Below are 26,068 nucleotides of genomic sequence, written 5' to 3'. Positions count from 1 at the left end.
CTCCCAATCATTCCTTTTGCAAATAGAATAGAATAGAATAGAAGAACAGGGAGCCCTGCAACAGATGTCTTGGCCCCCACAGAGCCCCCCACTGAACATAGATTCATTCTGAGATTACATAAAGAGACAGAAGCAATTGAGACAGCCTAAACAGATAGAAGAACTGTGGCGAATTCTCCGAATAAGAAGCTTGGAACATCCTATCTGCCAACAACCAAGAAAAACTGTGTCTAGGAGAATTGGTGCTGTTTTAAAGGCAAAGGAGGTCACACCAAATATTGATTTAGCTTTTTTTATGTTTACTGGACTTTGTATGATGTTAATTGATAAATGAAAACTTTTTATGCCATTATTTTTGAAGACATCCTCACTATGCAACATTTTTCACAAGTGCCTAAAACTTTTGCACAGTACTGTATATATATATATATATATATATATATATATATATATATATATATATATATGTATATATATATATATATACTACCATTCAAAAGTTTAGGGTCACTTTTTTTTCCCCCCACATTTTAGAATAATAGTAAAATCATCACAACTATAGAAATGGAAATATGGGATTTATGTTGTGATAAAAAAGAAATAAAAAAATAATAAATAAAAACTATGTTATATTTTAGCATCTTCAAAGTGGCCACACTTTGCCTAGATTTTGCAGAAATGTACTCTTGGCATTTTCTCAACCAACTTCTTGAGGTATCACCCTGGGATGCTTTTTAAACAGTATTGAAGGAGTTCCCATCTATATGCTGGGCACTTAGTGGCTACTTTTCTTAATTATTCGGTCCAAGTCATCCATTTCAAAAACGTTTTTTTTTTTTTTACATTTTAGTTTCGTAATTAAATTAATATGTTGGTACAATTATATTTTTGTCTACAAAACTAATTTCAAATATTTAAGCATACGCCTTCAGATCAAAAGATTTTTAAGATCATGAGAAACATTTCAGGCAAGTGACCCCAAACTTCTGAACGGCAGTGTATATTCAGTATTAAAAAAAAATTATATCACATAATAAAAATATGTGTGCCACTGTAAAGGAAACAAAATGCATGAACCTTATAGTATCACATGATCCAGTAGATGGAGACAAACACCTACTCAAATGCATACAAACTCTTCTAATATATGTGATATGATACACGACTATACCAAAAACGAAAAGCACAAGAGGAAGTGAAACACTTTGTGACTAATTAATATCTAGCCACTAGACCTTTACTGTCTAATTCAGGTATAGCAACAGGGTTTATATGCAATAATATTGGTACATCATTTTAAAAAGATCAAATTAATCCAAAAGCATATTTAAGAGTGTTGCAAGGAACTAATTTGTCCAACTGTCTAGTCGTGTCAATAATAAACTTAGGACATGTACAAACGCCATTTCGGTGCTACGTAGTGCTGGATATTTCCAATGGAGTTGAGTTTGCTCCTCACATACTGCGATCTGCAATTGTCTCTCGCATAGACGCGCATATATATATATATATATATATATATATATATATATATATATATATATATATATATATATATATGTCTATGGGCTCTCGTACTGTGATGTCCCTCACACCACACCGTACTTCACCCACCCCCCGCCCCCCTTGAAAGTTTGGAGAATTCGCAAGTGTCACAGCTGAAATGATTTTGCATTAGGGATTTCAATGACCGGTAAGAGCTATTACAGAGGAAAACGCCTTCTCAAACACAATAGCTACGCGGAAAGGTAAGTGAGCTTTACTTTAAAGCGCATTCTATTAGTGTCCCGTAAGCTTTCGTTGAGGAGGAAGCGCGAGCTGTTGTCATGGCAACGCGGTCTGGAGCGGTACATCAAAAAAAAAAAAAACAAAAAAAAAAAACAGCTCGACTATTTCCCGCTGAAAATAAAATAAAACTGTCGCTATAATGTGCAAAGACGCATGATATGAGCAGAAGGTGTGACGGTTTTTGTTATGTTACTTTAATGGGATGAGCCGTTTGCAACACGACCAACAAGTTCCGAGGAATTTTACTTGGCTGCTCATATTAGGTGAGAAATAAGAACATTAATAAGAAAAAGAAAAGAAAGAAAGAAAGAAAGAAAGAAAGAACAGCTCCACTTCTGCTATCTATTATATGAGTATTTCATTCTATGAATAAAAAAATTTGCTCAAACAAAATTACATTGATTTTACATCAAAATTACAGCACACCTAGCCACTTCATGCCTAACCATAGTGGGTGTTTTGAAACACAAGGGAGCAATAAAACTTCTGTTATTATTATGCAGGTTCTACGCCAGATAATTATATTTAGCTGGAACAGGTCACAGGTTAATTGCTACGTGCACGATATTTAAATAATTATGTGCTTTAAGCTACTGAATATTGGTTGCCATTGCTGTGCCAGATTTCATGTTGCCCTGCAAAGTAGCTTTAATTGTTGTAAGTCTATATTTTAGATGAACACAAAATAGAGTAGATTATCTGAACCAAAATTCGACAGTATGATTGATTATATGAAAAAAAAAAAAAAAAAAAAACTTGGCAAAATGTACTAGATAGAAAAGAAGCCTGGTTTTTTTTTTTTGTTTTTTTTTTGTTTTTTTAAACTTGATGACTTTTGGTTGGCATTATAAACTGATCTGGCCAGACCAGGGTCAGAAATTAAAAAGACAGTTCACTCAGAAATGAAAATTCTCTCATCATTTACTCACCCTCATGCCATCCCAGAGACTTTCTTCTTCTGCTGAATGCAAGCGAAGATTTTTAGAAGAATATCTCAGCTCTGTAGGTCCTCACAATGCAAGTGAATGGCGACAAAATGTTAGCTCCAACAATGGACATGATAGGTGTGGGTGAAAAAAAGAGCAATATATATGTCCTTTTTTTCTAAATATCTCCAGTTTCACTTTCACATTCTTCTTTTATTTTTGGTGATTTGCATTCTTCATGCATATTGTCACCTACTGGACAGGGATGACAATTTATAGTAAAAAAGGACTTAAATATTGATCTGTTTCTCACCCACACCTATCGTATCGCTTTTTAAAACTTGGATTTAAACACTGGAGTCTTATGGATTACTTTTACGCTCCATTTATGTGCTTTTTGGAGCTAACAAATTTTAGTCACTATTTACTTGCATTGTCAGGACCAACAGAACTGAAATATTTTTCTAAAAATCTTCATTTGTGTTCAGCAGAAGAAAGAAATTCAATCTGGAATGGCATGAGGGTGAGTATATGATGAGAAAGTTCAACCGAAAAATTAAATTATCCATTAACTTCTGATTTTTAGGGGCATTTTTTACCTTAATGTTGACATTTTAAGAAAAAAAAAACTGTCATCTTTTATGTAGCCTAAAATATTTGAATTTCATCAGTTTATTAATATAAGTTCAAAATTCTTTCAGTAAGGCTGTTACCTATAAATTTAAATCAGCATCAACTCATATTCGGTGATATTATGTATCAGTCTTAGCATTAAATATTAGAAAACATATCAGATGTAAAAAAAAAATTAAGAGGTTATTCATTACAGCCATGGGCATTTTTTGCCCCTACATTCTGTCATTTTCGGGGGCATTTTGTCCCAAGCCCTCTATAATTTCTGACCCTGGGTCAGACACATTTATGTCTAGTCTTACGACTGTTTTCTATTCTTACTGCTCAGCCTTCTTCTGTAATTCAAGCATATATAGAATATTACTATTATAAAGACATGTACACCCCGTTCTACATTTGGGAGATTAAAGGTGCTGTAAGTGATTTTAGCCATTCTGGAACTGCCAAGAGACTGAGCTGTTGAATTAGACACGCCCCCCTTTCCAAAACCCAGCTCTACAAAGATAGCATTGAGACCGTCACCTTCTCATGGTTGTCAAACACAAGCAAAATAGCATCCTCAGCTGACAACTGTTTTGAATCTGAATATGACATTAAACCTAAATGATCCTCTTCAACTACTACACTATGAGAACACGCAAAATGATTGACAGGCAGAAAGCACATCAAAATCTTCTGACTGGCTGACAATATAATGTGTCCTTGGCTCGCAGTCACCTTTTTGTTTGCTGTATACAGAGTCTAGAGCTGTCACAGAGACCGGTGTGATATGTCAGGACACTTATTTCAATGATATCTTTCAGGAAGAACGAGCATTTTCTGCATACCATTCCGTTAAAAAATAGCTTACAGCACCTTTAAACAGTAATTCATACTAAGTATCACATAGCCTAAAGCATTTCCCTCAAGTCCCTTCAGTTTTTCCACTTCTCTGCCTGCTGTTGTTCTCACAATGCAATGCCAAGCGTAACCTGAGTGCCCGGTGGTAGACACTGCTTGAGTCTGGCCTGTAAGCGGAGAGGTCTTTCTCAGACGGTTTTAGTTGCTGAGGCCCTCACTGATCTTCCTCCTCAGCAGGCAATTGCACTAGGCCTATGTGATGAGGAGGAGGGCGTGGCCGGGCCGTGATGGTGCACGGCTGGCGCTGAAGCAGCTGATTAGTGGGAGAGCGATATAAATGGGAGACAGAGACGCCAGTTAGAGAGAGAGAGGGAGACGCACGCGGCTGCGTTGCATGTGTGTCTGTTTTAAGTTAAATTTGACATTAAGACTTTATGTTTACTGTTCAGCCGGTTCCCGCCTCCTCCTTGCCCATCCTTGAACTGTTACAGTGGTGCCGAAACCCGGGAGGGAGGAGGGATGCGCTGTCGCGGAGTCCTCACGACTGTCATCCGCCAGGGGAGCAGCCGGGGTCGTCTGCCTGGGGACGGAGGGGTCGCTGCTGGCCGCCGAGAGCCGGAGGACTCGCTGCCATCCGCCAGGGGAGGAGTGAGCTGGCATCCGCCAGGGGGCGGAGGAGCGGTTGAGGACAGGGCGACAGTGCGTTCGGCTCTCTCTCTCTCTCTCTCTCTCTCTCTCTCTCTCTCTCTCTCTGTGTCTCTGCTCACCCAGTGGTGTAGCCCTGGCCTGAATCGGGCAGGGTAGGACTGTGACGAGGAGGAGGGCATGTCTGGGCCGTGATGGTGCACGGCCGGAGCTGAATCAGCTGATCAGCGGGAGAGCAAGATAAAGGGGAGCCGGAGGCGCCAGTTCAAGAGAGAGAGACGCCCGCGGCCATGTTGCATGTGTGTCTGTGTTTTGTTTATGTTTGATTTAAGTTAAGTTTGGCATAAAAACTTTGTTTACTGTTCAGCCGGTTCCCGCCTGCTCCTTGCCCATCCTTGAACTGTTACAGCCTATAAGATGGAGGTTTCTCCTGAGTGTGCCCTGCTGTCACATACTGATAAAGTAAGATCAAATAGGGATTTTCTGTCTGAAGGAAACACTGCACCCTGTACCTTGGTGTCAGTGATCCACACACATTATACTCTGGCACCAATCTGGTGAGGTCTCCAGCCAAATGTCTCCAAATCAAGCTGCTTCCTGTCCATCCACCTCTACTAATTTTTCTTGTGCTTGACAGTCCTCACTCCTCTGCTCTGTAATGCTGGATCCAGTGCAGCTGGAAAGGTAGGTAGAATGGTGCAGAGGTGATGCCTTATCAACGATTATGTAGGACTGTATCTGTTACTCTAGAGTTATTTTTTCAGCAAGTAACACTTTATACAGATCAGCTGCTTTTTATTGGTTTAGACTGCTCAGTCTGAATATCTTGTCAACTGAGAACAGACACCATTTTCTTTCAACTTCCATCAATTCCTTGAAATACCTGTCACTTGTTGGCAGGTTGTCAGTCACCGTATCCACAATCTGTATATGCTTATATCCCCTTATTCAGACATCGTCATCCTAGCTTTTTTCAGTCTTCACAGTTATCCAAGCTATGAGTTCTTGAGATCATAATCCACATTGTTAATCTTTAAATTCTTGGTGGTTGCAGACAGTACCTGAAAGTTGTCCACCAATAAACTTGCAATTGATTTGTACTTTCCAGGACTGCATGGGCCCAAGAGATTTTCTTAAGATCTTTCCAATACGAGAACATTTTTCGAGATTGCAGATGACTCCATCCAGACAATCTGACACTTCTATAACCATCCAGTTTAGAAGGTGTTTCATGAATCTTTGCAGAAGGAAGGAACAAAACTTTTAAAAGCTCTTGAAATGTTCTACCAGACCAGGATAGTGAAAACTTTAAAGTTGGGGTGATATTGTTCTGACTACCTTCAAATTATTTTTCCCTATGAGACAATGATGCATGCCACCCATCAGCGCACTTTCCACAATGTCACAGTAGAAAGTTTCACAAAGGTGTGTTTGCACATTTTTCAAGCACTGCAAATAATTTAAGTGTTTGTTGTCCAGGTGAGGTCTTCAGATATTTGCAGTCCAAAGAAGCATTGTTAATGATTGCAACAGGTGAGTCATTAATGCAGATTGATGTGTGAGTTGACATTTGTTTTCTTAAGTTCATAAGTTCATTTGTTTCACTGGCACTCAAGACTACATGGCTGTTATACGTACATTAACGCCATTTGTCTAGGTTTCTCTCCCGCAGAGGGTACTCCATGTATGTGCATTTGTCATCATCACTGATTAACCCAATAATGGTGTTGTCGTCAGGAAATTTGATGATGCTGCTGTACTGATGGAGTGAACAGTTGAATAGAGAGTATAATTAGTGCTGAGGCAAAAGCTCTGTGAAGTGCTGCTGTTAATTATTTTCATGGATGAGGGGATGTTTCCCATCTTAACCACCTTCGTTCTGCTGGTTAAAAAGTCTAGTTCTCAACAACCGAATATTTTAATTCTTGGAAGAAAGAATTTGTCTGCATTCTAATCAAACACGAAGTGATCACCTTCTCTCGCACTGTAGTATAGGCAACATATTATCCACAATTAATTTCTTAGTTCAGAAATTTATTTTGAGAGGGGAACTTGAGATTCTCTCCAGACAGGTGATGAGTATGACATCTTAGATTACATTTTCAAGGAAAAATGTATTTATATGCAATCAATCATTTATAATAGCTTTACATATGTGCTTCTGTAGCATTTTCCTAAATGGTTAGACCACATCAAGTGGCAGTCCATTACAGACCTATACTTCGTGTTAAACGGGAAAATATGTTGTAAGGCGAGGTGAAGCACTCAGGTAAATTATGATTATGAGGTTAAATGACTCCAATATTTTAAGCAGTCTAGACAAGCAAAAGCACTTTATCACTTGGTAATGTAATTCCAAGCTTCATTAAGACTTTGAAGTTTATAATTTTTCAAAGGCATCTGTCAATGAATAATAAAGCCACAGGTGAAAAGAGTAAAATCTTTAGAGTAGGGGGTCACTGCATCATGCAACATTTGATTTCAGTTTGGTTTTGGGTAGTTTAGATTTGTCCATTTAAACTAACAATCACTAACGGCCAACATGTGCGATGAAACTATGGCATCCTTCTAGCATAGCATTAAGGAATAGTTCACCTCAAAACGAAATTCTGTCATCATGTACTCATCCACAAGTTGTTCCAAACCCATATGACTATTACAATGGCAGTGGATAGTGACTTGGAAAATGACGCATGTGTACAACTTTTACAGGGCTCCTGACTGCGAACCTGCTCTGTGTTTGCGCCACGCTGCCCAGTAGTAAACAGCACGAGCCTCAACATATTTGACACAGATTTACCAGTTTTACACCAGTATGAAAAGGGAACCCCAAAGGCTCCGTGCTGAAGCTAGCTGAAACCATGTTAAACAAACCCAACATTGTAAAAAGCAGTGACGAGGTAACGGAAACATCGTGCCATGCACAACGTTAATTACAAGGCTTTTTAATCCACACATCTCTTCATTTATAGAAATATACGTTGCAGTTACAGTAGTAACACCAACTTTAGAAATTATGGTGTTTTTGCAGACATGTATTTAAAATAGGCCTTAATGTTACTTTTATTATTGTATAGTTAAATATTGTATATTAGGGGAATATATTGTAAGTCACTTTTATGGCAGTTGATTTTATAGTTTCTACAAGTGTTTAGGATACTGATTTTTCTATACCAATTCCATAGATTTTAGACAGATTTTAGAAACAATATAGTGATTACATATTTTTAATGAGAAGCCTGTTTTACCTGTGATTACCATAATCTTACTAATACTACAGTTAAACTCCAGATACTATGCAAGATCTATGGTCAATTTTCATAAGGGCAAGTACAAAGGAGAATTTAAAAAAGGGCTTTAAAGCCAGGACCCCCTATTAATTAAGGATGAAGCTATGACTTTTTGCTCTGTAAATATGTACAGTTATAATGAACTTTAATTGAAGAAAAAAGTTAATTCAATAATTAAGAACCTGATACAATATCATTTATTAGGTCCTACTAACAAAATATTTGAACAAAGCCCTACATAAATACATAAAGATTTTATTGTTGTTAATATCAGTAAATTCACATCTGCATCCCAACTCAAAATCAGTGCTTTACTGTCAGATGTGCATTTCTAAGTGACAAAATATATGCAATATTAATATTGTTAACTACATTTGTGATACAAAAATAACATCACTCTTATTATCTGTCCTTTTATTTTTTTTTAAACCCACCGGTGCTACCAAATTGGGTGCTGGTGCCACCATCTTTGGTGCTCTCAAATGTTAGTGGAGCCCTGTTTTATAATACTTCCTTTTTGAAACTTGAAAGCGGAGTCACTATCCACTGCCATAGATTTAAAAAGAGGGACCAGGACATTCTTCAAAAGTTATCCTTTTGTTTTCCCCAGAAGAAAGAAAGGGGTTTGACACAATTCAGACAAGAAGTAAGAAAGAGTGGAGGAACAATTACATGGGTAGTGTGAAGGAGGGAAGTAAGAAGAGAAGGAGAGAGAAACTGCATGTAAGGCAGAGTGATGGAGAGAAAAGTGGAGGAGAGAACTCTATCCAGGCCCCGAATTATCTTTGTGTGTTCAGGCATCATACCGTTGTCACATTTAATTTGGGCTCAAGCCAGAGACATAGCATCTCCCTCAGTCAGTAAAAAACAATGCACATTTTAATCCATAAACAATCAGTAAACAAGCACTAATGGGGCTTTTACAGTTATAGCCAAGAAATAAAAATGCAAGGGAACAGACATTCTGTCTGCCATAATTACTTTGCTGAGTGCTTCCAGAAGTCTTAGGGGCATGTGGATTGGTTCTTGGCTAGTGGTCTATTCCTTGAAGCAGCTAAAAAATGACTGTGTGTCTTATTACCCTCTTGCTTGTATGTTTGCTAGGGTACTTTGTGCTTGCTTCTGATATTATCATAAGATTTACTTTATTTTAGTATATCATTGAAAATCTGTGCTCATATGAAGATGTTTTGGTCCTGTCTTTGCTAGCATATATGCTGAATTCTGTTAGTATAGCTTAAAGATTAGAAACTTCCATTGGAGACATGGCCTGGCAGGTAGTACATGTTCATTGACACGTTGCACGGTAGAACTTAAAGTACAGTATGTGCGGCCGCCCTTCTCCCTATCATTTCACCTCTCCACTGTCATATTCATTTAAAAGCAAAAACCCATAAAGTAATAATAATAATATAAAGGTGGTCTAAAAGTGCAGGATGAGAAGTTAATGTATGTTATCTATTCAGAAATCAGCAACTTGGTAAGCACATATCCTTTCATTCCATTCAGCCTAATGGCACCTTCCGATACGAGCACAAGCAAATCTTAGTGTGTAATGTTGACCCACGAGAGTTGAGAGCCCTCTAATCTAAGGGCTTTGTAGATGTGGCTGTTATGCCATTTATGGCTCAATCTTGGGGTTGGCCCACTCAGCTATTGTTATTCAGTTTATCTGTTTTAAGTTTCACAGTTGTTTCACCTGATTTAAATCAGTGAAATTCTGATGAGCCTTTTCATCATTGCCACTGTGTGGTCACACTAGACACGTTGTGCACACAAAATTATTCCGGACAGTACAACAGATAGGATATGATGTCACGTGAGGGCTTCTTGTTTTGATAATACTGTACTCACTTTCCTGGAACAAAAAAAACCTTGCAGCTTTGAAAGGTTTGAATTCAGCAAGAGGTCAGCGTGTGATGTTTTGATCTTCTATTGGTCGCCAGCCTTCTTGTCATCCAGATTCACATGTGAGAGTTCACTAAACTTGAACTTTCCTCCACAGAGTGGACTACGATTTTCCTTGCTTGAGCTTGCAAGTGATGTGTTTGAATGGGAGTAAATTAAGCCAAAGTGTAGTGGGAGTTTTGTGGAGTTTGCAGTTTCTCTGTACTAACAAAACACAGGTTAAGTCTCATGACCACAGCCTCTTCAAACCACTCTTTGACACGTAACATTTTTATGGAAAATAAATCTTTCTCTTGACTTTGCAAAAGCAAATAAGTGACAGCAACCTTTTATGAGATCAAACATGACCCTAACCCTGACCACTTTTTCCCCATTTCCTAGACCTGTTTAGAGTATTGCCCAGTGTGATAGACCCAGATGTCTATCACGCAACTCTGACTGAGCTGATATGGGTTACCAGAACGTCACAATTTTCTTTAGCAGTTAGATGGTCAGTAATAGGAAAGACAGAGCTGTTATGAGAGGACCTGTCAGCAGGACTTGATAATGCAGCTGAGAGAGGAGAGGTTAAAGACACTGTTTCCTCATTAATATTTAATTGTCTGTGTGGCAGATCCACTTCGCTGCTCCCACTCATCACGCCATAATTGCTTTACATTTAATTTGGCTCTGGAGAACGTTTTTAAGCTGAGTAAATTGTGCTTAATGTTAGTGTGGAGACTTTAGACACTTGGTTTCATTTAAAGTGAGAAGTGAATTGGAGAGGAACAGGTGAAGCCTAGCTAATAAGGGGTTACAGTTGAGACTTAAGAATCAAGGATAGGTGTATGTGATGAGAATCTTGCGCCTTCCTGAATAGTTAATGAGATTTTATTTCAAAATTTACAATTCAATGTTTAATATATAAATGAAAGAATGTGTCAGAATTTATGTTTCCATATTTAAGATTATGTTGTTGTTCTATATGTGCAAATTACAAAAAAATGTACTGATCTCACCCTCAGATGACACATACAAATATTTCTGGAGCAGACAAGATAATGGCTTCCCAGTGGACTCGGGCAAACAGTGCAGAGAAGGTGCCCCACACTCGAATAGAGGATGAATCCAGCATACAGGTATAACTCTTTCCAATCAAGATGCAGTGCATGCAGTATAGATCCCTGCACTAACTACTTTATTGGCACACAAATGCTTCTGACCAAAATTTTCTCTAATTCTTTCTGAGCAAAGCCTACTTCTGTTGGGAAAACCCTTGGACCAATTCAGCAGAAACAACCATGTATTGACCCATGCATGGTGCCATTCTTTTCTAAGAAATACTAAAGTTATCTAATTTAAAACCATCTAATGTAGAACAGTTAATTTCTTATTTAGTTGGTAAGTTAGGCCATCTAAAGGCCAGGCATTACTGTTATTTTTTTATTTTGTTTTCTTGAGATAACTAAAGAAAAACATAAGATAACTTCTGTTACAATAACTTTTTTTTTTATGAAGAAATCTAAAACAAATAGTGATCTCAAGAAAATGAAGGAAAAATGGCCTCTGTGGCTTTCATTATGTTATGTTTGGAAACTGTTTGGTGTAACTATGAACTTGAAATCTCTCTACTTTTCTACGATACAGTCCATGTCTCGTGCAAGAGTTCTCACAGCATCAAGTCCATACTATAAACCAGTGGATATGTGGATGGGCTCCAGTTGAAACATTGTCCGTTAATTTAGCTCTGATTAAAGAAATCTCTAGCTTTCCCCCCACATATTCTGCTGCAAAAACATCTGAAGTGCGCAGCCATGCAAGCATGCAGCTTAGCAGGGGGAACATTGCTCTCAACCATAATCATCATATTATAAGAAAGACTGCTAAAAAGATTTCAGATCAGTTATAAGAGGCAACTTCTCATTTACACTAGTCATGACTCATGGCCTTGCTCTCCAATTTCTGACTTCCCTCTGATTTGGTTGCACCCACATCAGGCCTGGGTGGAAATTACACCTCTTTATGCTGTTGATTGACCTCCCACTCTCTGGAGGTTTCTGACTGCTGTCTTTGCCAAATCCGCAGCAGGCAGTGCTCAGCCTTGCATGCGCAGTGATAATGATCAAGTTAATTAGACCTGAGATTGAATGAACTGCGGCAGCAACTTAATCATTTGTAACTTGATTAGAAATACTATATTCTCCCAAACTCCAGAGACTGGCAAACTTGAAAATTAAGTTCCACTTTAAGGATTCAGGTCTCAACTTAATGGAGTATGGAGGAGCTGAAAAACAAACCCACCCTCATTCTGTCCCCATTAGTCAGAGCTGGAGCATTGTTTACTGTCACTGTAGGAGAAGGAGGGGTGTAATACTTCACCTAATGTTACCTGCTTTATGTGGATCCCCAGAAAATCTATTCCTTTGGGAGGATATTAGGTCAAGGCAACTTTGGGGTCGTCTGCGAAGCCACTCACATCGAGACGCAGAGGAAGTGGGCAATTAAGAAAGTGAACAAAGAGAAGGTAAGTGTTTGGTCATCATGTTTCACCTGTTGACTGAGGTGATGGATGGAGAGCCATTGTTGTGGTTGCCAAGGATTGGTTTATTTCCCTTATTCAGTACTATGTATCCATGCAGGCTGGCACTTCTGGTGTGAAACGTCTGGAAAGAGAAGTGAGCATATTGAAACAAGTGAAACATGAACATATTATACATCTGGAGGAAGTCTTTGAGACACCGAAGGTGAGAATAAAAAACATGAAACATTACTGGTGGGGAACTCGGGAAGGTGTAAACAATCAGTAATGTTTCTATTCTCTTTTACTCAAGTTCATTCAGGTATTGGTGTGCTGTTAACTGAATCATGTCAGTTGTGTAGTAGGTGCTTTGTTTTCTAAAGTGTATGCTGCTGCACTGTTTTACAACAGTAGCCAGTGTGTGGGTGATTTTGATGTGAGAAATTAAGAGCAGTTCACCCAAAAATGAAAATGATGTTGTTCCAAACCTTTATGACTTTCATTCTTACAAAAGGGAAAAATTGTAATGGATATCCCGGTCTGTCTATTCAACACAATGGCAGTTGATAGTCTTTCACTTCCTTTAATAATTTTCAATTTCAAAATTTTCATTTTATGTGTATTTGTTATTCTTCAGAGGATGTACCTTGTGACTGAGCTTTGTGAGGGAGGTGATCTGAAGGATCTCCTGCAGAAGAACAAGCGTTTCACTGAGGAGGAGACCAGACATATCATCAGAAGCTTATCTGAAGCAATTGTTTATCTGCACAAAATAGGTGAAGCTCATAAAAGCCACCACACTCCCCTTGATATTCATCTGTGTATATTTCTCATGAGTTGATTTTAACCCTTGAATTAAAGCTGTTAAAAACTTTAAAAGAGATTAGCTGTTTGGGAAATTTTCCTGACAAATTATACAGTACATTAAAATTTGTTGATGGTTCCTTTCCCAGCAGACAAATCATTTGGTTATTATTGTGGAATTATTTCAGTAGCATTACCTTGAGAGAAATGTGTAATCTTAGTTAAGTCATATACAGCGGCCTGGATTGCTTTGTTCCCACCGATATGCAATCATCACTGGGATGATTGCATCCACATTAAGTTCCTCTGTCATCACGGAGGATTGGCCTTATTTTAATAATGGGATAATAATGAACAACTGTCAGAGAAAATATCAGCCCATTTTAATTGAGTCTGAGGGGTTTATTTAAAGATTTGTGTTTTTTCTCTTTTTCTCGCTGCCTTGTGAAATCTGCAGTTAGAGGTAATTTAGGACGTTGCTTGGCAATGAGACACCATTACATGGGGCTAATGAGTCATTAACAACGAGCAGGGGAGGAATACTGATTAATAGGTGTATTTTTCAACAGTCCCTGAGTGGTTGTGTGTCTCACATCTAGAGGAGCTAATGATGCCACTCGCAATGTGTATACAGGACTAGAGAGTGTTTTACGAGATTGCAGTGTATTGGCCACACACGCTGGTTATAATTTCATTATTTTCACTATCATATTTAAGTACATGCAGTAAATGTGTAAAACAATAATGAAGAATCATAAGTGATACATAGATTGGAAGTGGTAAAAAAATGTTGGCCCTGTGGGCCTGATTCATATACATTTTACCAGTCACTTGGTAAGTGCAAAGAAATTAAAGGAGCTTTTGAACAGACTGTAGCTATGTGTTTCTGCCTTATTTAGCAGTATAAATCTAGCAGACTTAAAAAAAAAAAAAAAAAAAAAAAGTGTAAATTTATAACAATTTTCTTTGTGTTATATTACCCTGGCATTAATTAAAACAAACTGCCGACATAGCTGCTGTTGGGTGTCAGATATAGTTGCTGAGAGAGTGGCAGTAAATTGGGTATCTTTTTCTTTTCTGCCTACTGCTATAATCCACTGCCCTCTGATTTTCTCCTCTTTTGGAAAGTCGTGGAAAGGTAATGCATGGGAATTTCACCAAACACTCTTATATATTCAGGTCTTTAGAGACCCGGCACTTATTTCTATCACAAACGGATCTACAAAATGCCCAGATAGTGTCAAATTTTCACAATATTTTCAAGACAATTAGAAAATAATAGAATAAAATATATTTTGATATATTTGGATGTTTTATTTTTCATATATCAAAGAGAAAATGCAACAAATCAGGACAAATCTATAACAGGATTCATTACTTTCACACTGAAATATCCTGAGACGCAACTGGCTGTCAAACACATAATGAGCTACACATAACACATTAGATACACATGAGATACTCATAAGTATTTTCTCAGGCACTTTTTGAGTCTAAATAGAGGCACAACATACATAATTTCAGTAGTACACCCAAATGACAATAGTCATATCATACTGGCCACATACACACTACGCATTTAAATGCGGGAGTGAATTCTCAAAATGTTCTTTCCATGTGTGTACGGTACAGGACTGACTCCCGCAGTTGAGATGATTGACGTGATAACCATAGCAATGCTGCAGCATCTCTCATCTGTGAAACATTAATGCCACCATTTTAACCCATTTTGTGTTAGCTATTTTTGAACAAAGATATTATCCCCCACAGATATATGATCATCCAACAATGTTTCGTTTGCTGCTGTAGACAGAATCGCCGTGTTTTGTTTATGCACGTCTAAGCGGCTGTTGTTAAACAGCGTGCTAATCTGGACTGTAATGTGCCGGTTACCCAGAGACCGCGGGGCTGATGAGAGAAACTATAGTGAATAGAGAGAGACTGAAATATATGAATGAATGAAGACACATACCTCTGTAAGTGTTATTTGCACCAAGAGAAGATGGACACATCTTGCACACACCATTAATCACGTCATTAACAACTAGTTGTTCAGTTTGGTTCCATGCACACTGCGTGGAATTCACTACCTGAATTTTTCTAGAGTTAATTTGGTTGTAGAATGCGGTTGTCACTCCTGTATTTTATTGAACTGTGTGTACAGAACAGAATTAAACACTAAAAGGTGAACTGACAACCGAATTTAGTTGCAGTGTGTACATGGCCATTGTTCATGTGTTGTACTTGCTAAAGTTTACTTTACAGTGTCACTTTGAGTTAGAAATAACAAGTATAATATGTATGTGTACATGCATATGGAATACTGATAAATCACCATTGTTGATAATTCATTGTTGCACAGAAAATCAACATGATATAGTGTTTATTTGTATGAATATAGTACTCATCCCTCTCGTAATAAAAAAAAATAGATATCCTGTGATAGTAAACTTACAGTATATAGATATGAAATAATCATAAAAATATAATTTATGTACGTTAGTGCAAAAAACAAACAAACAAACAAAAAAAACACCCAGGATCCCTAATGACCCTCTACACTTTTGTTACTTAAACCATTAAAATATTTTTGTGTTATACTATTTATAAAAGAGAGATTGAGGAATGCTAAATACTGTGTGGGCACAACTCCAAAAATAGATGAGGTACAGGATGTGGAATGAGGTCCCGTGTCACTAAAGACACGAGATATGCATTTAAGGGTTAATCCCTATAGAAGTTTACCCTGGTCATCAACCTGGCATATTCTAACAACATTACCTTTCCAATGCAATGCACTCTTCTCATTTCTTTTAGTGATGATAACCCATCTCTCCCCTGCTCTCCATCTCTTTCCCTCTCTTTTTCAGACATTGTTCATCGTGACCTCAAACTGGAAAACATTCTTGTGAAGAGTTGTCACCAAGGCAACGATAACGATATGGTCAATATCAAGGTGAGAGAGACTGTAAAATTGCCAGCGGAGGCATGTGGTGCGTCATTCAAACACGGCAGGACCTCTGGACTTTCTCCTCTGTTGTTTAGTTCTCCCGTCGTCCTCTTTGCCCGAATCTTTTAACTGCTTTTTAAATACTGTCTCATTACACCAGACCTCCTGCCTGACTCCTTTCATATCACATTCTCAAAGAAAATGAATCACAAGTGCCTTTTCGGAGACAAATTACCAACTGGGCCTCAGCATGCAGCAGAAAAGAGCATTGACGGGAGCTGACTGAAACCGCTACCTGGAGTGGAGTGTTGAATCAGGGCAGGGGTATAAATCAGAGTAGGGCCCAAAGACAGCGCTGTCCTGGCACTGTATTAAAAGCTTTTATCTGGCAGAAGGTGGTCATCTCTCCTGGATATTAATCTTGCCTGCCCCTGATGCATCAATGAAACTATATACTCTCCTCATATATATTATTCATATGGCCCAAGAGCACATAGGCAAGTCTTTGTGTTATTCTGTGGGTACTGCCAGCTCCTTTGAAGTGTGTTTTGGCTGTACATATATTAGAGGGAATCAAATATTTCTTGATCTTTTGACACAGATAAGTTCAGTGTACTATAAAACATACTATACATTTCAAAGCCCAAAACTTCATCCCTCATCCAAAAAGAGCATTTATTGAACCAAGCTGCAAAAATTCTACTCCTTCTCATTCCCTACTTTTGCAATTTTGTTATGTCAAAGGATGAATGTATCGATGCATGACTGCCTCTACAGCAAAACATCAATGCCTACTTTAAAGGGAGAGTTCACTCAAAAATGGAAATTCAATCTTCATTTACTCACCCTCATGTGTTTCCAAACCTATATGAGCTTTGTTCCTTCTGTGCTCCAATTTGGAACAAGGAAGTACTGTAACATGTTAACATTTAGTTAAACAAGCACCATTTAAGCACAAGGAACAATTATCTTGGTATATATTGCACTTAAAGTTGAGAAGAGCTGTCCGATTCTGGGTTCACTGCCGTTCTGTAAATACAGCATACTGAATGTGACATCACCTCAGCTCCCGAGGGATTATGAGAAGGTGAAGTCTCCAGTTGATCCGCTCTTAAAAATCTGTCCGGAAATAGTAGGTCATCCGGGTATTTCTCACTTACTGCTTCATGAGTACTGTGGATTCGGACATACTACTCCAGAGGCATACTGTTTTTGACAAAATATAAACTCAGCAAAAAAGAAACGTCCTCTCACTTTCAACTGCTTTTATTTTCAGCAAACTTAATGTGTAAATATTTGTATGAACATAAAAAGATTCAACAACTAAGACATAAACTGAACAAGTTTCACAGACATGTGACTAACAGAAATGGAATGATGTGTTCCTGAACAAAGGGGGGTCAAAATCAAAAGTAACTGTCAGTATCTGGTGTGGTCACCAGCTGCATTAAGGACTGCAGTGCATCTCCTCCTCATGGACTGCACCAGATTTGCCAGTTCTTGCTGTGAGATGTTACCCCACTCTTCCACCAAGGCACTTGCAAGTTCCCGGACATTTCTGGGGGGAATGGCCTTAGCCCTCACCCTCCGATCCAACAGGTCCCAGACGTGCTCAATGGGATTGAGATCCGGGCTCTTCACTGGCCATGGCAGAACATTGACATTCCTGTCTTGCAGGAAATCACATACAGAACGAGCAGTATGGCTGGTGGCATTGTCATGCTGGAGGGTCATGTCAGGATGAGCCTGCAGGAAGGGTACCACATGAGGTAGGAGGATGTCTTCCCTGTAACACACAGCGTTGAGATTGCCTGCAATGACAACAAGCTCAGTCCGATGATGCTGTGACACACCGCCCCAGACCATGACGGACCCTCCAAATCGATCCCGCTCCAGAGTACAGGCCTCGGTGTAATGCTCATTCCTTCGACGATAAACGCGAGTCCGACCATCACCCCTGGTGAGACAAAACCGCGACTTGTCAGTGAAGAGCACATTTTGCCAGTCCTGTCTGGTCCAGTGAAGGTGCTGATGGAGGGATTGTGCTTTCTTAGTGTAACTCGGGCAGTTGTTGTTGCCATCCTGTACCTGTCCCGCAGGTGTAATATTCAGATGTACCGATCCTGTGCAGGTGTTACACGTGGTCTGCCACTGCGAGGACGATCGGCTGTCCTTCCTGTAGCGCTGTCTTAGGCGTCTCACTGTACGGACATTGCAATTTATTGCCCTTGCCACATCTGCAGTCCTCATGCCTCCATGCAGCAAGCCTAAGGCACGTTCACACAGATGAGCAGGGACCCTGGACATCTTTCTTTTGGTGTTTTTTAGAGTCAGTAGAAAGGTCTCTTTAGTGTCCTAAGTTTTTATAACTGTGACCTTAATTGCCTACCGTCTGTAATCTGTTAGTGTCTTAACGACCGTTCCACAGGTGCATGTTCATTAATTGTTTATGGTTCATCGAACAAGCAAGGAAAACATTGTTTAAACCCTTTACAATAAAGATCTGTAAAGTTATATGGATTTTTACAAAATTCTTTCAAATACAGTGTCCTGAAAAAGGGACTTTTCTTTTTTTGCTGAGTTTAGTAGGGAAGTATGGATATTTGGACGCAGCGTTTAAGCGTGGATGTGTGTAGGTTAAGTTTTGTTTGATTTTCGACTGGCTCAGATTGTGTCTCATGTTATGGAGGCCTGTCCTCTCTTACCTCAGGTCACAGATTTCGGACTCTCTGTGCAGAAAGGTGGTGTGGGCATTGAGAACATGCTGCAGGCCACCTGCGGGACGCCCATCTACATGGGTAAACCACATGCAGACTCGCACAATATACATTTTAAGGATGTTCCATTTGCTTGTAATTTGATGAATTACTGGTAGGGGGGTGTTAATAAATCGAATGAAGGGCTGATTAAAATAAGAAGTAGAGAAGAGATGACCTAGTTTAAGTGATGTGAAGCAGATAACATTTGAGACGGAGTAGAGGCTGAAAGCTGTCAGATATCAGATATCAGACATTACACAAGCTTCAAACATCTTTCATTATTGACACGTGGACTTGCCCTTTCAGCACCTGAGGTGATTAATGGTCACCAGTATAGCCAACAGTGTGATGTGTGGAGCATCGGCGTCATCATGTACATGCTGTAAGAAGATCTCTCCTGTCTTTTTTCTTCTCATGACACTCATAGCCATTCCATTGTGATTCCACTGTCTCACACATGAATGTCATTGCACTAGATGGAAAATATCAAAACAAATGGCATCTGCAGACAAATTATGCTAGAGCTTTTCTCTGAACTAATTTGACTTCTCAGCCATTTTTCCAATGACATTTAACCAATTGGTGTCAAGGTGATTTTTAGTGGATATATGAAGTCAGTTTCCCCTCAAGTTCACACAGCAAAGTGTCCCAGCAAAGTAAGTACATGTGTAGGTGTAGTACTAACGTTTGACAACCAGAAAGTGTCCAAATACTTATGTAATTTGAAACATAAACTTATTTTTTTTAATGTTTTGCTTAAAGTGTTTTTGTGCATTATTTCTTTAAAGTAAATGCCACGTGGTTTGATATTTTGCTATACTGTATATGCAAAGACATTCATACATTTTTAGATTTGGCTTAAGTGTACAAATACTTTTTGGGGCCTCTGTTTAATTGTTCTGTTGTTTGTAATTTGGTTAGTAGTGTCACTGTTACTTTTTTGTAGGCTGTGTGGAGAGCCTCCTTTCAAATCCAGTTCTGAGGAGAGACTTTCTGAGATGATCAAGAAAGGGGAGCTCATTTTCTCTGGGCCCGTGTGGTGCACAGTTAGTGACGCAGGTTAGAACTGTCTCTGATATCCATACAGTTACCTTACAGTGCATCCGGAAAGTATTCACAGCGCTTCACTTTTTCCACATTTTGTTATGTTACAACCTTATTCCAAAATGGATTAAATTCATTATTTTCCTCAAAATTCTACAAACAATACCCCATAATGACAATGTGAAAGAAGTTTGTTTGAAATCTTTGCAAATTTATTAAAAATAAAAAACAGAAAAATCACATGTACATAAGTATTCACAGCCTTTGCCATGACACTCAAAATTGAGCTCGGGTGCATCCTGTTTCCACTGATCATCCTTGAGATGTTTCTACAACTTGATTGGAGTCCACCTGTGGTAAATTCAGTTGATTGGACATGATTTGGAAAGGCACACACCTGTCTGTATAAGGTCCCACAATTAACAGTGCATGTCAGAGCACAAACCAAGCCATGAAGTCCAAGGAATTGTTTGTAGACTTCCGAGACAGGATTGTATCGAGGCACAGATCTGGGGAAGGGTACAGAAACTTTTCTGCAGCATTGAAGGTCCCAATGAGCACAGTGGCCTCCGTCATCTGTAAATGGAAGAGGCTTGGAACCACCAGGACTCTTCCTAGAGCTGGCCGCCTGGCCAAACTGTGCGATTGGTGGAGAAGGGCCTTAGTCGGGGAGGTGACCAAGACCCCGATGGTCACTCTGACAGAGCTTCAGCATTTCTCTGTGGAGAGAGGAGAACCTTCCAGAAGAACAACCATCTCTGCAGCACTCCACCAATCAGGCCTTTATGGTAGAGTGGCCAGACGGAAGGCACTCCTCAGTAAAAGGCACATGACAGCCCGCCTGGAGTTTGCCAAAAGGCACCTGAAGGACTCTCAGACCATGAGAAACAAAGATTGAACTCTTTGGCCTGAATGGCAAGTGTCATGCCTGGAGGAAACCAGGCACCGCTCATCACCTGGCCAATACCATCCCTACAGTGAAGCATGGTGGTGGCAGCATCATGCTGTGTGGATGTTTTTCGGCGGCAGGAACTGGGAGACTAGTCAGAATCGAGGGAAAGATGAATGCAGGAATGTACAGAGACATCCTTGATGAAAACCTGCTCCAGAGCGCTCTGGACTTCAGACTGGGGTGAAGGTTCATCTTCCAACAGGACAAAGACCCTAAGCACACAGCCAAGATATCAAAGGAGTGGCTACGGGACAACTCTGTGAATGTCCTTGAGTGGCCCAGCCAGAGCGCAGACTTGAACCCGATTGAACATCTCTGGAGAGATCTGAAAATGGCTGTGCACCGACGCTCCCCATCCAACCTGATGGAGCTTGAGAGGTTCTGCAAAGAAGAATGGGAGAAACTGCCCAAAAATAGGTGTGCCAAGCTTGTAGCATCATACTCAAAAAGACTTGAGGCTGTAATTGGTGCCAAAGGTGCTTCAACAAAGTATTGAGCAAAGGCTGTGAATACTTATGTACATGTTTTTTTTTTTGTTTTTTTTTTTTAAATAAATTTGCAAAGATTTCAAACAAACTTCTTTCACGTTGTCATTATGGGGAATTGTTTGTAGAATTTTGAGGAAAATAATGAATTTAATCCATTTTGGAATAAGGCTGTAACATAACAAAATGTGGAAAAAGTGAAGCGCTGTGAATACTTTCCGGATGCACTGTATGTCTGGTGATCAGTCATTGTGGTAACTTTTTTTTTTGTGTTCTCTCTTTTAGCAAAAAATGTATTGCAATCTTTGTTGAAAGTTGACCCAGCTCACCGCATCACAGCCAGTGAGTTGCTAGATAACCCTTGGATCGCGGTAAGAGCCCTCAAATATTCCCTCTCCCTGTTTAAAAAAAAAAAAAAAAAAAAAAAAAGTGTTCAATTTGATGAATGACTACATGTGTAACTTGTCAAAGAAGCAGAAAGAAAGAAACCATTGCATCTTTGTTGTAAAGGGGGACACCTCCACCTCCGCCACACAAACAAATGTCTTGGAGATGATGCGTCAGTTTCGGAACGCTCCAGAGGATAAAGAGTGTGTGGAGTTGAGTGAGGGGCTGCACAACCTCTCTGTCATTCCCTCTCAGGACAGAGGACCTCCAGAACTTTTAGAAACCCCAGCACCTCATCTGGAGGAAGACACAGACAACAACTGCAGCAAACCCTCCACTCCCAACAAGAAGGTAAAGAACCAACGGTCCTCCACATCAAGAACATTACTTTTAATGTCATGCGGTAAAAAGTGTTTAACACAGATTTTGTAATGCAATATACTTCATAGGTAGTCACATACAGCTCTCAAACTTGAAATATTCCTGCATACTTATGCATTAAAAATAGTTCACATTAGTATCTCTGTTGACTCTCATCAATTATTTGAATCTTTGTTTTTGTCTTTTACTTTAAAACCTGACGCATAGTTTTCCGGTCTTTTGGTAGCATGTTTGCATAAGAATATCACAGACAGAGGGCAGCCCTCAACATAGCAGTTTCAGGATGAGGTCCGAATTTTCAAATACAAGATCCAGTCACCTTAGTTTGACCACAATCCTTAATCTTGATAGCACACTTGCAATGCTGGACCAACCTGTTTTTTAGCCTGATTGAGCTAAAGAAGCTACATTTATGATAAATATTTTGTCAGATTTTATTGATGAGCTGACACATACACTCAATGAGCACTTTATTAGGAACACCTTTACACCTACTTATTCATGTGATTATCTAATCAGCCAATAATGTGGCAGAAGTGCAATGTATAAAATCACGCAGATATGGGTTAGGAGCTTCAGTTAATGTTCACATCAACCATCAGAATGGGGAAAACATTTGATCTCAGTGATTTTGACCGTGGCATGTTTGTAGGTGTCAGACAGGCTGGTTTGAGTATTTCTGTAGCTGCTGATCTTCTGGGATTTTCACACACAACAGTCTCTAGAGTTTACTCAGAATGGTGCCAAAAAACATCCAGTGAGTGGCAGTTCTGCATATGGAAACGCCTTGTTGGTGAGAGAGGTCAACGGAGAATGGCCAGACTGGTTCGAGCTGACAGAAAGGCTACGGTGACTCAGATAACCACTCTGTACAATTATAGTGAGCAGAATAGCATCTCAGAATGCACAACACGTCGAACCATGAGACGGATGGGCTATAACAGCAGAAGACCACGACGGGCACTTTATTAGGACCATAGTGTTCCTAATAAAGTGCTCAGTGAGTGTATGCTATTGAAACAAAAGCTTGGTAAAAAAAGTTTTGGACAGTTTCTTCCCCAGTCAAGTTGACCCATCATGTTTTTCATGTGTATTCCTATAGCCTCTGAAAAAGAAATTATCACACCCATCCTCTAACGGTGTAAAGAAGAGTGGATCTGGTGCAAAGGCCTGCAGCACCCTCAACACATCCACTGCACAGGTTAGTCATTCACTCCTAGTTTCATTGAGCTTTCAGACTTCTAACTTAGAATTTTGCTTTGGATATGATTTTCTAAAATATTTGTGCTCATTTTGACTCTACAAAGCTGTATAAATGAAATCCTGGCTATATGGTCAGAATTTTTATCTATCTGTTCTTTAAAGTACCACTAGATGGCGCCACAATAATCCTTCTCCAACAGCTGTCATACAGCATGCAGCTCTGGTGTGTTGTGCTTTTGTGAGATGAATGCAAGTGTCTTATCTCTGCAGTCCCACACAGGTAACAAACCCCCTGCTCAGCCAAGCACAAAGAGCTACAGCAAGGCCTCTTCCATCTCAGGATCCTGCCTCAAAACATCATCACCAGCAGAAGCAGTCACTGCATCATCAAACTCAAGCAGGCGTGAAAGCTCGTCCCCACGGCCCTCCATCACTTCCATCCACCGTTCCACCAATCCAGCCTCTGGCTTCCGGGTTAAAAAACACAGCTAGACCTAAGTGTTGAGACTGGTTGGGTGGTCGTATCAAGTGCCAAAGGTTAGGAATGCTTTTCCAGGTGTCAACTGGTGTGTGGTGGGCCTGCTGGAAATAGTAAAGAAGTAAAACTGTATTTTATCCACTCATGTAAAAATGTGTATTTGGCAAAGAGGTGAGATGACATTTTGAGCATTTTTAGTCTCCTTATGCCAACTGCAAACTACAAGACTACAAGCTCGTCACCCTGCACACATTTAAAGACTCACAGTTTCATGTGTTCTGTCATGTTGGTGCATACTTTACACAACTAATCAGAGATTAGGTGCGTCAATTACAAGGTTATTCTCCCTGACTGTGGTTATTATTCTGAAATTTGTTATCACAAAACTCATGCACATTGCGACACAGATGTGATGGTATCACAATGTGTCAACAAATAACTTGAAGGAAGGGCTTGTGGATGTTTGCACAGATCAAAAATTATATAAATAAAGAACCAAAAATATAGATGAAACAGTGCTTAGTGAGATGTGGGGAACAGTTTGATGAGTTTCTTTTTTCCACTTCCTAATGCCTAGTCCTTCTCTTATGCCCTTTCACTCTCTCATAGTTTCTTTGGCTGTTGTTAATTGGTGCGTTCTCATTAGTCAGTGCATCTGAAAACTGGTCAGACAAATTTCAAACCAGAAATTGTTTGTGTCTGTAATTTGTTGCAGCATGTCTCACAACAAGTGTGCACACTTTGAGCAATAGTGACGTGCTGTGAGTTGGCTACAGTCTGTTTTTTGTTTTGTTTTTTTTGTCACCTACTTAATTTAAAGGGCAATAAACTTCAGTCTAATAGTGTGCACTTGGCTTTATTAGGGTGCTTCTTAATAGGTATGTTGCCCTTTGTATGATTTGGACACAGGTATTCTCTTTTGAGGATGAGCTACAAGGTTTTTCTCTACTGCCCTCAGTCATTTTAGCCAAAAAAAAAAAAAAAACCAAACAAAAAAAACCCTACATGCTGCTATAGTTTTTTGGACCTAGAACATATCACTGCGATATTGCCCTATATGACGTGATAATATAGATTTTTCTGTTCATGACTTGTGTGAAAAGTCACCTTAAAGCACATTGACATGCAATTAGAGAATAAAAGTAGTACACGTTTTTTAAATTTTTATGAAGGACTATGAAGAATGTATTGATTGTAACAGCGTTTAATAGCTTTACTTCTGTGTTTTGTAACTGTTAATACTGCACGTAATAAGTCATTCAATGCAATCTACAAACAGAACGCAGTATTCACCACTTTCAATTAAAGCAAATGTCACAACAGTACATCCAACAGCTATCTTGATGCACCTCAGGTTTATGTAGAACCTGTCTATTCTTTTTAAGAAAAAAATCTGTTGTTTCCTCTCTACAGTATAAATCCCCTTTAACTGATCACAGTGGTCGTCTTTTGACAAATCTTGACTGGTAGCTATTGTACATGAATAGTTCTTTTTTTATTATTTATTTATTTATTTTTTTATCCATTACCAGGGTTGGGAGGGTTATTTTTGAAATGTATTCCACTACAGATTACAGAATACATGCTGAAAAATGTAATTTGTAACGTATTCCATTAGATTACTCAAGGTCAGTAACGTAATCTAAATACTTTGGATTACTTCTTCAGCATTGGTAGATTTTTTCACTTGTTTTGACTATAAAAACTCTGTCAGTACAGTAAGATTAAATACACATGTTAAAAATACATTCTCTGAAAAACCTAAATATCTTATGCAGTGTGTTGTTTCTAAAACAAGATAAATCAAACTGATCTTGTTTTAAAAATTTCTAGATATTTTTACAGGAAAACAATACAAAAATTATCAAGAATACGATTTTTGCCCTAATATCAAAGGTCTTACTAGAAAAAAATAAATTATGATCCAACATGAATTTTCTTGATTAAAAAAAAATATGATCGTGCCTGGTAACATGCATGTAAAATGGATAGAAATAGCATTTTAGCTTAGTGTAAAGCTGACAATTTACACAAGGTATATTTCTATATCTTCTGCTCCAAACTTACTTCAAACTTACTTCTCTGTCTGCTCATATGA

General features: G+C 39.0%; 1 protein-coding gene across 1 annotated transcript; it reads left to right on the top strand.

Annotated features, from left to right (window-relative positions):
• Positions 1-1,620: 1,620 nt before the first annotated feature.
• LOC127414170 (serine/threonine-protein kinase 33-like) lies at positions 1,621-25,290 on the top strand. Its single transcript, XM_051651976.1, has 13 exons — positions 1,621-1,748; positions 11,035-11,148; positions 12,420-12,533; positions 12,649-12,753; positions 13,165-13,303; positions 16,202-16,287; positions 18,992-19,079; positions 19,347-19,422; positions 19,987-20,099; positions 21,807-21,892; positions 22,032-22,259; positions 23,392-23,490; positions 23,763-25,290. The coding sequence occupies exons 2-13, from the start codon at positions 11,035-11,037 to the stop codon at positions 23,982-23,984; spliced, it is 1,470 nt and encodes a 489-aa protein (XP_051507936.1). The 5' UTR covers positions 1,621-1,748; the 3' UTR covers positions 23,985-25,290.
• Positions 25,291-26,068: the final 778 nt, after the last annotated feature.

Source organism: Myxocyprinus asiaticus, chromosome 2, assembly GCF_019703515.2.
Source record: "Myxocyprinus asiaticus isolate MX2 ecotype Aquarium Trade chromosome 2, UBuf_Myxa_2, whole genome shotgun sequence".
In the NCBI taxonomy this organism is placed as follows: domain Eukaryota; kingdom Metazoa; phylum Chordata; class Actinopteri; order Cypriniformes; family Catostomidae; genus Myxocyprinus; species Myxocyprinus asiaticus.
Note: the sequence above shows the minus strand (reverse complement) of the source record. Positions and strands in the feature narration are given on the sequence as shown.